The sequence below is a fragment of the Miniopterus natalensis genome, chromosome 2, assembly GCF_054644295.1.
Source record: "Miniopterus natalensis isolate mMinNat1 chromosome 2, mMinNat1.hap1, whole genome shotgun sequence".
Lineage (NCBI taxonomy): Eukaryota > Metazoa > Chordata > Mammalia > Chiroptera > Miniopteridae > Miniopterus > Miniopterus natalensis.
The window spans coordinates 122,917,253-122,934,381 of NC_142082.1; the positions used below are offsets into that span (position 1 = coordinate 122,917,253).

Below are 17,129 nucleotides of genomic sequence, written 5' to 3' on the forward strand. Positions count from 1 at the left end.
GTTTTTATTAAACTAATAAGCTCTTGTATGTCATTTTGATTTTTCTTAGGTTCTTGAAGCCAGATATTTGAAATTTACCATTATCATCTATCTGAGCAACTATAACCTGTCTGTGTTGTATATACAATTATAGGGATGTTAATTACCATTCTTGAAACAATTAAAGTACCAGGTGATGGAAGAATATAAATGAATACATTAATAAATAGATAATATTTATGTTTAATATTTGTCATAGATATTTGATAAAGCACTATTAATTTATTTTTATAATTAAAATTTCATCTATATTAGGTAATTAGTATAAAATATTTTCAAGACCTCACCTGAAATTTTAAAATTACAATGATCTCCAGAAACATTCTAGAGAGCATGAAAATGATTATTTTATTAGCCTTTAAGCTTTTTTTTTTCCTATTGCTTGCTATTGCCTGCTTTTAAGTTGTCACCTTACTCTTTCATTTCTGCAGTAGAATTCAGTATGAAGATCCAAATTATTTTCTACTTAAGCAACTTAGCTGATGTAATACAAGGTGATTGTATTTAGAAAGTGTTCCTACATGTATCCAAAGAATAGAATTACAGCATCAACTCACTGTGCTGTAAGAATGCTAAACTGTCCTAATATATTATGGCATATTATATTAGATTTAGTGGGCCACTGATTTTATCAGAAATTTAGAGTTTGAGAACTCTAAAATGATTTTTACCCCATTTCCCACCTACTTCTTAAATTATTTTTGCCTTAGAATGATTTTTTTATTGTAAAGAAAGCACATTTTTACCTATGTACAATAAATGTAGAGTTCATTGTATTGTTTTAAAGCCAACTCTTGTGAAAACACTGACTAGGTCAAGAATTGGAACACTGATAGCATTCAGAAACCCCCTCTGTCCCATCTGAATCATTACCCCATCTATCTTCCTCAAAGCTAGACCTTTATCGGGATTTCTGTGCCATCGATTAACTTGTCTTATTTTTGAACTCTATGTAAACTGGATTATATATTGTATATACTTGTTATGTAGGACAGTATTTTATTGATGAGAGCAATCTATATAATTGTAGTTTTCCTTTGGTGTATTGTATTCCATTGTTTGAATTTACCACAGTTGTTTGTATCTTTTACTGTTGATGGACATTCCCCCCTGTAGATTTTGGCTATTACAAATAATATTGCTGTGAATATTTTTGTATATATTTCTTGGTATAATTGTGACTGCATTTTTTCAAATACTGGTGTATGTGTGTATGTGTAATCTGAGAGTGTAATTGTTATCTCTGGGTCTGCATATATCCAACCTTAGAGGAAAGATAGGGCCTAACTGTTTTCCATAGTGGTTGTACTAACGTACTATTCCCAATCATCAGTATGTGAGGTTTTATTCAATTCCATGTCTTACCAATACTTGGTATTGTCAGTCTTCTTAATGCCAGTTATTTCTATGGGTTTGTAGTAGCATCTCTATGGTTTTAAAGCTCCATTTCATATACTTGTTGGCTATTTGTCCTCTTTTTGTGAAAAACCTATTCAGTCTCTTCCTTATTTTCTTACTGGTTTACATGTCTTACTGATTTTTAGGAGTTTTTTATGCTACTATGGATATGAGCCATTTGTCTATCACGTGTGGCAACTCGCTTGTACACTGCTGCTTGCCTTTTCATTGGCTTTATGATGTCTTTTGATGAATGGAAGTTTCTTTTAATGTACTTTATCAGTTTTTATATTTATGATTAGTTCTTTGTGTTTAAGAAATCCTTTTCCACCTTCAAAGGCATTCAGCATTTCACATTGTGATGTTTTATATGAGTTTTATGTTCTATGAGAGTTTTATGTGATGATTAAGTTTTGATTAAGGTGGCTTCCTTTTTATAGTTTAGTAATAGTTTTTATCATGAGTGGGTATAAATTATATCAAATTGTTTTTTATCATGTATTACAGTGAACATGTGAGTTTTCTCCTTTATTATAATGTGGGTTATATTGATTCTTTTTTTTGGAACAGATAAACTTAACTTGACTATGAGGGTGATCCTTTTTACCTATAACTAGATTTGGTTTTCAGATACTGTGTTTAAGATTTTCACATCCATGTCTTGAGTCACAATTTTCCTGTCTTCAAAATTTCCTTTTAGGATATATTAAAAGTTTGGAGAATTTGTTTTGATTTTTCCTTTATCGATCATGATATTGGTTATTTCTGCTCTTTTTTTCCTTGCTTAGTCTTACCTTGCATTTATTAAGCTTCTTCTTTTCAAAGAACTAACTTCTGACTTTGTTGATTTTCAGTTTTGTATTTTATTTTTTGATGCCATTTATTTCTGCTCTTTGTTTCCATTCTTTTACTTTCTTAGGTTTAATTTGCTTTTTTCAAGTTTTTTGAAATGATGATCAGCTCTTTCATATAAATTTTCTCCACAAAGTTGTCCCATCTTTGGCTATTAGGGCCCCTTCAGGTTTACTGACCTCAGGAATCTTTGGGAGCCTTTTTGCTTAGATATGTAGGTTCTGGAATACAAGATACACTAGGCTCGTCTTGTACATTTGTTTTCTTAGACCTGGATATATGCCATTTCTGCAAGAAGGCCTGGTGTCTTTTATTTTTATTTTTTTTTAGTATATATCTTTATTGATTTCAGAGAGAGGAAAGAAGAGGGAGAGAGAGAGATAGAAACATCAATGATGAGAGAGTCATTGATCGAGCCCACAACCTGGGCATGTGCCCTGACCAGGAATCGAACCCCGATTGCCTGGATCCCAGGTCGATGCTCAGCCACTGAGCCACACCCGGCCGGGCGGCCTGGTGTCCTTCAATGAGAAATGATATTTAGAGACCACAGACTGGGTTCTGGGGCCTGGTTGCTACTGGGTTTGTTATTTTATGTGCTATTTTGCTATTTTTTAAAAAACACTTCATGTATTTCACTTTATTTTTTAATTTTTATTTTAAAATTTATCTTTATTGTTGAAAGCATTACAGATGTCCCCTCCCCCCCCATTGATCCCCTCCACCCTGCATCCACCCACCCCCAGGCCTTCCCCATACCAGTGTCTGTGTCCATAGGTTATGCATATAAGCATATAAATTCTTTGACTAATCTCTCCCCACCCAGTCCCTCATCCTCGCCTTCCCTTTGAGATCCCTCAGTCTGTTTCATGCTTCTGTGTCTCTGGATCTAAAAGGTAACTACATAATACTAAAGGGATCAATTCAACTAGAGGATATAACCCTGGTAAACATAGGTGCACCCGATATAGAAGCACCTAAATTTATAAAAAAACTTCTGGAGGACTTTAAGGGAGAGATCAACAGCAATACAGTTGTAGTAGGGAACTTTTAACACCCCAGTGACTTCACTAGATAGATCTTCCAGACCAAAAAATCAACAAGGAAGCAGTGACCCTAAAGGACACACTAGATGAGATGTATTTCACTTTAGAATGATTTTTTTTTCTACTCTTGAGGTTTCAAAGGGCAAGTATGAATATATAGTAAGAGGGGTCTTATGCACCTTTCTGCAGGTTGGCTTGATACCTTTAGGAAAACTTATATTACTTTGAATTATGTTCTGCCATTCATAAATACTTTTTTTCTCAAAAATGCCCATTGACATATACTGTATATATGATAGAATCTCATTGTAACCAGTTTATTTTCAAACTAAGAAATTACCTTTCTATCTATTCCTTCTCCACACATATTTTTTAAGAAAAATTATAAACTGTGGAGTAATTTATCTAAAATTACTTCAGTTTTTTATTCTTTTTTAAATCCTTACCCAAGGACAATTTTTCCATTGCTTTTCAGAGAGAGGGAGAGAAACATCAATGTGAGAGAGAGAGACATTGATTGGCTGCTTCCCGCATGTGCCCAGACTGGGGCCGGGAATGGAGCCTGCAACCAAGGTACATGCCGTTAGCCAGAATTGAACCTGGGACGGTCAGTCTCTGCAGGCCGACGCTCTAACCACTGAGCAAAACTGGCTAGGGCAGTTCTTTATTCTTTTGCAGAATTATATATCTATTGGGAGATAATGTAAACTGGTTTTGTTTGTTACTAAATGCAAAACCAAATAGATGAATCTCAAAATAAAAATGTAAACCCAAGGCCCTGGCTTGTGTTGGCCCTCGCACCAAAGTGTCTAGGGTTTGATTCCCTATCAAGGACACACACCTGGGTGGCAGGTTTGATTCCTGGGGGGGGCAACCAATGGATGTTTCTCTCTCTTGCTCTCTCCCCCTCCCTCCTTCCCCTTTCACTCTCTAAAAATCAGTGGAAAAAATATCTTCAGGTGAGGATTAACAAAAAAACGTAAGCCTAGGTTCAAAATTGTAAATATTTCTGAAAGGTTCTGCATTAATTAATCCTACTTAGGTTTATTTACATATTCTGCTTCTGGTAGTTGATTGGTTTGTTTGTAATATAAAGGGGCTTTGCAAGGGTTGTTTGTGTGTGGGTTTTTTTTGGGTATTATCACTCTACCATCTCCAGAAGTCTGGGTTTAATATCCTTATGTACTGCTGTAGATAACAGCATGTGATACATACCTTTGTTGTAAGGCTATTACATTGTAGTATACTAGCCAGTTTATTTTGCTGTCTCTTGGCTAGGACAGGAATGATGTGTAATGTTCCCTGTGTGCAGAATCTAGAAGAGTGTCTTTTACATGGCAAGATTTAAATAAATGTTTGATAAATGTGTTTTGAGCCCTGTAAATGACATACAACTGTTGGTGGAGCAACAATAGGTATTAAGGTTTATAAACCATACATTTTATGAATAATGTATATTAGTGCTTGGTCCAGAGATAATGGGAAATGGAATTTGCTTCATACCAGAAATTTGGTAGAAGTGATTTCCTGTTTTTCATTGAATTTAGGCTAACACTAAGTTACTTGTTTTTCCCCTGGGCAAACTTCTAACAATATTGTTTGACTGGACTCTACATCAGTAGTGTGTATTTTATAAAGCAACAGATCAAGAAAGTCTTTAGTAATGTTTTGTGTGTGTTTTTTATTAGTAACCATTGTCACTTGGATGAATGATTGATATATACATACGTACCTACCTAAAATAGTTCGGCTCTCTTAAGTATTTAATGAATTCATCTAATCTAGAGGTGACTCTCTTAAGTATTTAATGAATTCATATAATCTAGAGGTATAAAATATTTGGACACACCCTTCTAGTTCAGAATTTTGGGGCTTTAATGTGTTGTCAAGTAGTTATTAAATAAATGTAAACTAGATTAGAATGACTGAAATATACACACATAGGCACAGTAGTGTGCATTTATTTAATGTTTGTTAAATAAAGTGCTTTTTTCCAAGGGTTTTTTGGAAGGGAGTGGTGCTCTGGAGCATGAATACATACCTACATGCTCCAGAGAAATCCAGATAAGTGGAGTCGTCTAGATTCCCCCGCCCCTTTTCACCTTTATATCTTCAGATCACTTACTATGCCTTTTCCTCTTCTAAGAGTTGGATTGATGAGGTCAGTCTGTTTCTTCTCCCTGTCTCCCTGATTGATGTCTTTCTCATCTGTTGCCCTGACGTTGTACAGCCACAGTGGGATAACTTGCCCTGCATATTTCTATCCTACTTCCCCCTTGCTGTCAGTGTCCAGCTTTTTGCCTGCCTCCTGGTCTTCCATTATCATCAACATCATCACTGTTACTATTTTTAGAGTGGAAGGAATCTTAACATAATTGATAGGGGCCAAAATATTAAATATTATCATGCTCTGGGAAGCATATGTAACATACTATTTTGCAATAATTTTGATGAAAGCCATTTGGGTAGATAGACTGCTTTAATAAAGCAATCGCTTAAAAAATTTTTTTCTTTCACAGTTTATGAGTAAGATTTTAGTGCTAGCTTGCTTTTTGGGAACTGTCATATTTATATAATTAATTTCTCACTATATTATTCTTTCCTTTAGGATTTGACTTACTGTAAATACTGTAAATTAGTTCAGGCTAGCTTAACCAAGTTGTTCTTATTTGCAATCTAATTTTTTTTTGGGCAAGTTGGCAGTGAGATTAAGGTTACTGAATTAATTCAGTTTCCAGTGATAAGATGTTATCGTTTAGAAGCCTGGTGTGTTCACTGATAACACTCTTGCTTTTGAGCATTTTTCTCTTTGTTACATCTGCATTTAACAAAACAACAACAAAAAAAGCCTTCTAGGGCATCCTTTGAGATTTGAAGCCATAAACGAATCATACACAACTTGCTGCTTCCTTCAGAGGCAGCCATCATCCAATACAGACAGCATCATAAATTGTGGGATTAAACAACATGGGTTAAAGACATTGGCCTTGTTTAGTAGATGCTCCTTCCTTTTTTCTGTTACTGAAATAACAATCTAAGTCCAAAATGGAGAAGAATTTTTATAAAAATTACTCTCTCTACAAACTTTGTAAGTTTAAGTGTAGATAGTGAGGCACTTGTTCCTCAACAATTGCTAGAGTACTGATAACAAAAAAATAAAAGAATTCAAAGTCTTTAAACTTTGAATTCAACTAGTAATGATGTTTAAATTAGGATGCAGGCCTAGTTTTAGCTTGGCAATTGGGGAAAACAAGTCTTTAGGACTGGGATATACTGTACTCTAATACAAAAAATGTATTAGACATTCATTTTGGTTGTAGAAGTAACTAACATACAGTGTTTTAAAAATTAAAATCGCAGAAAACACTGCCCTTCTTCTCTTCAAGCCTACTCCCTAGAACCAAGTGCCATTAAGTTCATTTTTAATTACTGTTTTAACTTTAAAAACCCCAAAACTTTTCTATTCTATTTATTATCCTTTAAACATCTTTGACTTTTACTTCTGAATGATGGGGAAATTAGCCTGCTTATCCAGGATGGGGCAAACGTAGGTTTACAGTTGTTTACATGGAAAATAATACAATAATAAATAATACAAGAATAAACTATGTTTTGCATACTCACAACTGTAACCTGACTTTTGCCTCACCCTGTACTTTAAGCATCCAATCACCCACCCTCCCCTTCCAGGATTTCTTGTTACAGATTTTTAGTTCTAGTCTTTGGCTTCAAAGAAAATACTAAACATTTGTTTCTTGATATATTAATATTATCTCTTAATTCCCTTTTATCAAAGGTGAGGAATTTAGGGTACTTACCCTTAATTTAATATTTTCTTTCCTCTCCCTACTCCCTTTTAAAATTAGTCATGTTATAATTTGATTTTTACTTTGTGTCTTTTTTGCTTTTTATATAGAATAGTTCTCTCTTTGCCTAAAGTAATTATATATAGTCATATTGAAAACCAAAAATTGAGATTCATTCATTCATTCTATAAATATTGATCCTTTAATACTGAAGTATTTCTGGGCTCTTATCGTGGTCCTCTGTTCTGTCTACACAGATTCCCAAGGAGATCTCATCCAGTTTCATGGTTTTAAATTCCATCTACATGCAGACTCCCAGTTCACATTTCTAGCCTGACTTCTTTTCCTCAACCTCACATCTGCATGCCCAACTGTTTCCTTGATATCTCTTCTCAGATGTCTCACTGATATCTCAAAGTGTATATGTCCAAAAGGTGCTCCTGATGTTCATTCCTTCTCTCTCCAGCTCTTCCCACAAAGTACTCCATATCTGTTAATGGCAATTTCATTCTTCCATTTGTTCAGGGCAGAAACTTTCTAAGTTTCTGACCCTCCCCCTCTTTTTTAAAATTCACACCTACATCTGGTTCATTGACAAATGTTTTTGACTCTATATTCAAAGTATTTAAAGAATTTAACACTGTTCTTCACATGCCCTGGCACTATTCTGGCATGAGCCACTATTGCTTGGATTATAGCAATAGCTATATAATTTTTGTATCATCTGCTATTTTGGATTATTTTATTTATTCATATAGCCAACTGAGTTGACAGTATTAATTCAGTGCAACAAATGTTTATTAAATGTCTACCATGAAGTAGTGCTAGATAGATCAATTAACACGGTCTCTGTCCTTGAAGAGAATTGGATCATGAGAAAAAATAATTACAATGTATGGTAATACATAGAGTGAGGAAGTGTATTTAAGATTCATAAGTTAAATGTCAGCTTAGCTTGGGCTAATTTTCTTGGTTATATCAGGAAACCAAATGACATCCTTTTAAAGCCCAATTAAAAAGTATTTTCACCAGCATCTATATGTAAGTACAGTCATTTATACTTGCAGAAAAACGAAATGGTTTTTTTCCTCCAAGAAATGGAACTCCAAGAAATGACTAGAAGTCTACTGATTTGTTGGTTTTGGTTTTGTTAGTCAGCAGTTTTAAGGAAGAATTATCAGAAAGGTTATTAGACACTTCCAAATACATGTAGTTACTATAGAAATTCTGCTCAAAGATTTTGTTAAACATCCAGAAGTAAAGGACTTGTGATGAAGACATACTTTTTCTAAGACTTTCAAAATAAAAATAAGTATAAAAGTAATACATGTTCATTGCAAAAATTGAAAAATACAGAAACACAGAGAGTATTTTATATATAACATCTGTCATTTGCTTTTTCCACCTAATGTGTTATGGTCTTCTTTCTAGTTTAGTATGTCTAAATCTATCTCATTTTTAAAAATGTTGCGTATTTTATTCTATAATCTAGTTTAAGCAAGCTGCTAATGATGGACATTACGATTGTTCCAGTTTTTCCATTGTATCTATTACTTTGTTATATGTTTATTTATGTATCTTTGTGCATTTGTAGAAGTATATATGTGGAATAATTCCTAGCCTTGAAATTGTTGGATGGAAGCATATGCATTTTAAGTTGTTCTCCCAAAAAAGTCATGATTTAAATTCTTATCACAAAAATGTATGAGAATACCTGTTTTCCTACATGCTCTCTAATGTTGGATATTAGCACATTCTTTAGTTTTTGCCAGTGTAATAATGAGAAAACTGAGATCTAATATTATTTTATTAATTAAAAGCAGATTTCAATATCTTTTTGAATTTTGAACAACCTCATGTCTTTAACTCTGTTCTTGCTATTTCTCTTCACTTGGAATATTTTCTTCTAACATTTTCTCTGAACCTTTATCATTTTTCAAGGCTATATCAAAATCTTTTTTTTAAAATTATTGAATTTTTCAGTAACCTCAGCCTAAAATGATTTCTCCCTCCTAATGTACTTAATGCTTTATTTTTCACTTACCACAACTTCATACCACTCCTAATACAAATGATTTTTTTCCCCCCTAGGATTTCCACATTCATAGGATGGCTGAACATTAATGGAAAGAGAAGCATAAACCTATCTTCTTTCACTATGGAGGCAGGTTTGACAGATGGAGAACCTGATCAAACTTCGGTGAGTGGTTCATAATACAGTGTAATAAAGTACTGTCATTTACAGCTGTGAAGTGTTTGATGTAATCCATGATTTTATTTTAAAATGTATTTAAAGAAACTTTTAAAAAAGTATTTTAAAATAATACTTTAATTCCTCTGTTGATATGAAAATTACAGATAGTTTAAATCCTCTTTTGGAGCACAGCCAGTCAGTTTTCTGATTTTTCTGCCCCATCTCCTCCCTCTTTTCCCTCGCTTTCCCAGCTGTGTAACGGAAGACATACTGATATAATAGTTTGTGTTTATGTGTTGTTGTTTTTAAATCCTCACCCGAGGATATTTTTTCCATTGATTTTTTAGAGCAAGTGGAAGGAAGGGACGGGATGGAGGGGAGAGGGCAGGAAGAAAGAAACATCAATGTTAGAGAGAAACATTGATGTGAGAGAGACACATTGGTTGGTTGTCTCCCACATAAGCTCCAACTGGAGCTGGGGATCAAATCTGCAACCCAGGTACATGACTTTGACCAGGAATTGAACCCGAGACCCTTCAGTACATGGACCAGTGCTATGACCACTGAGCCACACTTGCCAGGGCCGTTTGTGTTTATGTTTTTCCCAAAAACCTTTTGCCTTAGGGAAATCAAGATAATTTCACTAAGATGAGGAAATTAAATGCTTCCAAATCTTATATCATATGAAGCTATGAGCAGGCGAAAGGAATGAAACAGTTAACACAATTAAGAATTAAGAGCATGCCCGGCCGGATGTGGCTCAGCGGTTGAGCGTCGACCTAGGATCCAGGCGATCAGGGTTTGATTCCCGGTCAGGGCACATGCCTGGGTTACAGGCTGCAGCTGATCAATGACTCTCTCGTCGTTGATGTTTCTATCTCTCTTTATTAAAGATTTAATAAACATTGCTGGCTTATGAGTGTGATTGAATTGTATTCTGAAATTAAAATAAATAAGTAGGAGTAGTGGTTAAGGATACCTTACCAATAAGTGAAAAATAAAATCTACCAGCAGGGTAGACTAAATGATGATTTGTTAATTGTACAAAATAATTTTGTTCCATGATAATTTCATTTTCAATTCTCCTGTAGCATTTTGAGAGATTCCATTAAATATTGATTTATGCACTCTTTATTAGGAATGTTTCTGTTACCTAAAGTAAGGTTGGTAACTACGTAAAATGTCGGTTTGGTAGCTCTGATTTGTTAGGTGGAAGATGCTTGGACAAATTTGTATTGTTGGAATAACGTGAACGTCAAATTGTCTATCTTTCACATTGCTGTGGAGTTGAGAGTCACTAGTATATTGAGATGTTTGTAAATTTTAACTTAGTGAATGTCCTTTGTTCAGGCTCAAATGTACGAACAGTCTAATGATTGACAGCAGACTGCAATTTTGCTTACCTGTATTAATTTGTTCCCAACCTTTCTTGAACTTCTGCTTCAAACTTGTTTTAGTTTCTTAAATGGTAAAAAAAAAAAAAAAAGTCAAACTTTAAAATGATAATCTTTTAATAGAGAATAAAATGGACATGGAACTAGCTTGATTTGTGAAGGTTATTGTCATGATGATTATAAATGGAAAACTGGTGGTAAGTTATTTTATTTTCACTATAATTTCAGAAAAAGAGTTAAGATTAGAGCCCTGTCTTAGAATATGGTGTTTACTTTTCCATAAGTAGCATCTTATTTAAAGCTAATGGGCTTTCTTAAGTTCTTTTAGTTAAAATATTTGAAATTTCTTAGCGATAATAAAAATGCTGGCAATAACAAAATTGCTATTTTCTAAGTCTTTGTCAGGCTATCCTCATAACAGCCGTTAAAGGTAGATATTTGTTTATCCTCACTTTTATAGATAGAGAAATAGGCTCAAGGAGGTTTATTATCTTCTCTAAGAGTTCACAGCATAAGTGGTGGAACTGTGTGTCTCTGAATACTTTCCTTTGCCACTAGGGTAGTAACTACATACCTGTCTTTCTGAACAGAGTTGCTTAAAATTTATTGTTACCTTTTAAAATGAGTATCTAAATAGATAGTATTAAATTCTATACCAGAATACCTGAACTGTATTAATAAAGTTTTAAATCATTTTTTATCCTAAATACTATTGATATTGAGAGGTTGGAGCAAATTATTTAAAAAGCAGTGAGAACAGTTTTTCCTACTTGTTCATTAAGTTTCTTCCATGAAATATTATAGTGTCTTTTACAGAAAACATCAGTAGCTTCAGTATGAAGTATTGAACTATTCTATTCGAAGCGGATGTTGAGGTCCGCTTTTGAGTTACTCACTTATGAAATGTCACCTTTGAGCTGCATGTCCTAAGCTAGTTACTGTTTACATTTAGGGGGAGTGAGCTAAGAACATGGGCTCTGTAGACATTTCGCTTTGTGTTAAAATCTGAGCTCTATCGCTTAGTTGTATAACCTGGGTAATTAATTGAATTCTCCAGATTTCCAGTTTCCTCATTTATTAAGTAAAGATAATAGTAATATCTACCTTTGAGTTGTTTTGAGTTTTAATTGAGATAATATATATAAAGTGCCTGTTACAGACCTTTGAACATTATAAATATTCAGTAAATAAAATCTAGTATTATTATTGTTAATATAAGCACTAATATTAAGCCTTCTCTCCAAAAAGATAAATAATTAGAAGGCAGGAGAGGCAATAAAATACATTAAAAAAGCCCAAGGCTATTTAGTAACTTTTGCTTTACACTTCCTCTGATTCTCAGTGTTTCTACCTAAAATATTGAGGCAAATGTTCTATTTCAATAAAAAATATATAGGCAAGAATACTGGTCCTGCCAGTTCTTTGAAAATAGAAAGCAGCATGTCAGTAAGAGGTGGCAGTGTTTTAAAAAATCTGATTGCATGCACTGGTTTTAAAAATATCATTGGTAAACTTTTTTGGAATGTATTCTTTGTGCCAAGTACTTTGAAAGGTGAAGGGGATGCTAGAGATACACAATGTGGTCTTTTTGAATTAAGTTTATTTTTGGGAAGACTAGATAGAGGGACAGATAAATAAAGCAGAAGCAGCATTTACAGTGTGTTAAGTGAGGGACATAAACAAAGGCATAGGTCATAAGTTGTGAAAATTGGGCTGTTGTTATACACTGGGGTAGTTAGAGAAGCCTTCTTAAGAGAATATAAACTTTGAGTAGCACAGGTAATAGGGATGGATTACAGAACTGAAAATGAATAGGAAGAGCAGTCTAGGAAGGGAGAATAGTAGGTGACAAAGCTAAATGGGGAGTTAATTGCTCAGGGTTATTCAGGGGAAATAAGTAGAAAAATTGACTAAGGTAAATTGGAAGGGAGTGGTGTTCACAGAAATAAGGATCAGTGTGTCAGGTAGGGACCAAATTTATAGAAAACTTTGAGTGCCAGGCCAGGGATTTTGAAGTTGGTTCTGTAGGCAACGGTATGTCATAGAATATACTTATGTAGCTGGATAAGATGAATCTGGAAGCAGGATATAAAGTGATTTGGAGGAGAGATAAAGATATTAATTAAGATACTATTATAGTAGTGTAGTGTGAAGTTGTGAAAGCTTGGACTCAGTCTGACTTTAGTGTCCATTAATTTTCTTTCTCTACGTGAGATTAATCTTTCTATTTTTAAAAAATTTATTTCCTCACTCATTGTTCCAATTGCCTATAGTTCTGTTTTTGTGGTAGTGTTGTTAGCCTTAGATGGTAAATATTGAAAAATATGGATTGAATCTCTATATATGGTACTAAATATACTTCAGAACACAAGTGTACATTTAATATGTCTTAAAATATTTTGTAAAAGTCCAGAATTTATATCACTTTAGAAATAAGCTACTAAGAAATGCTTAAAGTATAGGAGCCAACTTTCTATTAATAAATTGAGGTAAACTAAACTGAAATATTCTTTTAAATTAAAAAAATTGAATATATTCATTTCTTACCTTAAGGAAAGTCATTAAGTCTTTTGAATATCTTATATATTATTTCTTTTACCAAAGGAAACTGCTTTATAAGGTATTTTAGAGGTCAAAATCGTTTGTCGTATTAAAAATTTATTATATAAGTGATTTTTAAGAAGAGAGTAAAAGTTTTAAAAATTTGTGTGAACCTTAGTAGTGTTTAGCTCTAGTATCTTCTGAATTGAGGAAATTTTTCTTGAGATTTTAATTTAAATTGGCTACTTTGAATCAGCCTTCTGAAATGGAAGGAATTGCAAAGATAAAACAAATTGTTCAATAATTTCCAAAATGCAGTGAGTGTCTTTCTGATGGGCATAGAGACGATCCAGCATTCTAAAACTTTCATTTTTACATACTTAGTAAGGTATTTCATAATTACTGTGACTTGGTGCTCATAGAGTAAAATTGTTATGAGTTCATTGAGACATTTAAGTCATATTCTAAGAAGTGTGGCTAATATATATGACATTTGATAATTTTATACAGCAGTATATGGGCAAGCAAATTAATGGAATTGCCTTAATTTTTGGTTCATGAAGTACTGTTATTTTGAGTGGGTCACAGTTTTTAAATGTTGCTATTTTTGTTGTTATAAATACTGTTAGTTTAGCTTCATCATTGTCATTATTGATTTAGTACATTGTGTGTTTTTAGTCATAGCATATTTGTAATGACAGTATTTTTGGTGTACAGTTTTCCAATAACTCCCTGTAAGACATGTATGCATTCAAATCAATTATAAGTTATCCACATGCCAGTTACCAATCTTCCCAAAGTATTATTGTACAATGGCACTTGGTTTCTATTGCATCCCCCACCCTGGGCTGCGCGGAAAAGTGGGAATGGATAATAAAGTAGTTTGAAAAGAGCTGTGAAGTTTCTTGTCTCACTTATAATAAATGGGCCTTAGTCACAGTTCAAGGGTTACCAAATCTGGTGCATATTCTTATCTAATATTTGAATATTTTTTGAGACCTGCGTATTAGGTGTTTGGCTAATGTTTAAATATTTCAGGATCGCCTCAGTAGAAGCCTATTTGCTTTTCTTCTCATTTAACAATGATTATGCTCCCAGCAGAGCCTTTGCAAACCTCTCAGTCTTGTGGCTACTATTCCCTTTAGTATTTGTGGGAAATTTAGAGATTACTTAGTCTGATGATCTGCCTAATGTAAGAATTACATATACAGTATTCCCTGACAGCTGGTTGTCCATGCTTGGTGTGGACACATGTACTTGTAGGTAACCCAGTGTTTCAAAAGGCAGCTGGAATCATTATACTTGAACTTAAATAGGTTTATTTGTTAAATTTTACTGTTGGTCATTATGCTAGTTTCCTATTGCTGCTATAACAAGTTACCACAAATTCAGTAGCTCAGAACAACACAAATGTATTATCTTTCATTTCTAGATATCAGAAGTCTGAGGGGAGAATCCATTACCTTGCTTTTATCAGTGCCTTTATCATTGGCGTATGGTCCCTTGCTCCCATCGCTTCAGCCTCTGGCTTTTGTTGTCTCATCTCTTACTACTCACTTTGACCCTCTTGCCTGCTTTTTCAGAGGGCCCTTGTGATTTTGTTGGGCCCACTCAGATAATTCTGGTTACCTGCCCTATCTCAAGATCCTTAACTTTAATCACATCTGCAGAGTCCCTTGTATCGTGTAAGATATAAGATAACATTCACAGGTCACAGAGATTAGGATGTGGACATCTTTGGGAGGCTGTTATTCTTCCTATCGTAGCTGTAGTACTAACCTCTGGTGCTTCCCAGTCTAGCGAAGTGGGTCCTGGATAATCCAGAATCTGTGGTCTGGTGGCGCATCTCACCTGGGGAGTTTTCAGTAAAAATTGAGACCCTAAATTATGTAATTCTTAGGTTGCAGAGCTCTTCTTATGTAAAGTAATACAATAACTAGAAATTTTAGTCACCAATTTGTTACCTACGTACTCTTACTCTCTTATATTAAAATAGCTTCATCTTCCCAATAGTTACTTGCTAATTGTAACAGTTTATATTAATCACACATTCAAGAATGTTAATAGAAGTTATCTTTCTTAAACTTTTGATTATGAAAAATTTCAAGTATATTCCAAAAGGATGGACTTGTGTAATGAATCCTCATGTACCATCTTCCATCTTCAACAATTATTAACTTACACTGGTCTTGTTTCATTTATATTCCCACCCTTCTACCTCATATTTTTTTGACCAAATCCCAGTTATATAATTTCTTTTATTAGTATTTCAGTATATATCTCTAAAATATAAACTTTTCTTTAAAACTTTAACCATAAGTACCATTACTGCCCTAAAAATGAGTAATTCTTTAATGTAATTAAACAACTAATCAATGATTAAACTTCCCTGCTTGCCTCATATTCTTTTTATAGTTTTTGTGTTGGACTTAGTTGGTAAGTCACTTACTAAGCCTTTTTAAATATTTTAAGTCTCCCACCCATCTGTTTTTAATTTTTCTTTTCAATATATTGAAGAAATAAAGTAGCTTGTCCTGTAGAGTTTCCCCACAATCTGGATTTTTCCCATGGTGATTGTTTAATGTGTTCTTCAGTCACTTATCTTTCTTGCAAATCAGCCATTAGAATTGGATCCTTGCTCAGATTCAGGTTCAATTTTTTTTTATAGTAATACTTCATTGATCGTGTTGTGTATTACCATAAGGAGACACATAATTAGTCTGTCTCTTTTCTTGCGATAATAGCAGCCACTGATGACTATTGCCTAGATATGTTAATTCAAGAGGGGTATAAATTAATATTCTAACTGACTTAGAAAAATGGGAGCTGGAGAGAATGACTTACTAGCCACTACCTTAAAGCAAGCAAACCAACCAACCTACATTTTGTTAGGTATTTTGCCTTTCCACCTTTATTAAACCTTCTACTAAAGGGAGACATTTAATAAAAGGATAAGACAATTTGATAGTATGCTTTATGCTATATTAACTTCTGAAAGTTACAAGTTAGCAGTATTTAAATATTTGTACTGTTTGAACTACCTAAGTGGGAAAATATTGCTCAATATTTTCTATTGTGTGGGTATTTAATTCTACCTTATATCTTCATTTTTTGGGACTTACTAGAGGTTGTTCTTGTTCTTATTAGAGGCTTGAATAATGTAAATAAATTGCTGGTATATGATAGGACTCTTTAGTAAATTTCAGGAACTGGGTTGGAGGGTTAGTGTTTAAAAAGTAAAAGAAATACAGCCAGTCATCTATACAGTATGTCAACAGAATTACAAGCCAGACATTTTTGTTGTTTCCATTTTGCTTGGATATTGTATTGAATTCTGTTCCCAGGACTGTAGAACTCCTTCAGACCCTTTCATAGAATCTGTGAGGTCGAAATTATTTTTGTAGCAATATGATGGTATTTGATATTAATTGCTCCTTTTCTCATTCTCTCATGAGTGTACAGTGCATTTTTTCAGAGACTATGTGCAATGTGATGATGCTGTTGTTCTGCTGAATAATGGAGTGTGTGCTTGTGTATTCTTGTTCTCAGATTTTCCTAGTTTAATTTTTTTCTAAGCAGTGTTTTTTTAAAATATAATAAACTTAATTTTTTAGACTAGTTTTAGGGTTACAGTAAGTTTTCACTTAACATCGTCAATAGGTTCTGTGACTTGAAACAAAATGATGTATAACAAAACCAGTTTTACCATAGGCTAATTGATACAAACAAGAATTAAGTTCCTGTGGCATCTCATCAACTTTATACAGCCTTGAAAACCACATTATTTCAAGATCTACTGTACAGAAAAAAATTGTGAACATAGTACAGAGGTGCCATATACTTTGTCTCCAGTTTTTCC

General features: G+C 33.6%; 1 protein-coding gene across 4 annotated transcripts in view; it reads left to right on the top strand.

The window, feature by feature from the left end:
* The window catches only part of OSBPL8 (oxysterol binding protein like 8), a 160,073-nt gene that overhangs the window by 40,044 nt on the left and 102,900 nt on the right, over positions 1-17,129 (top strand). For 2 of the 4 annotated variants that reach the window (XM_087814528.1, XM_016199405.2), the window contains one exon: positions 9,233-9,341. In XM_087814528.1, coding sequence (XP_087670654.1) covers positions 9,233-9,341 — 109 coding nt within the window. Of the gene's footprint in view, positions 1-9,232; positions 9,342-17,129 lie in introns of those variants that run through there. The other 2 variants (XM_016199406.2, XM_016199407.2) reach the window with 2 other exon arrangements.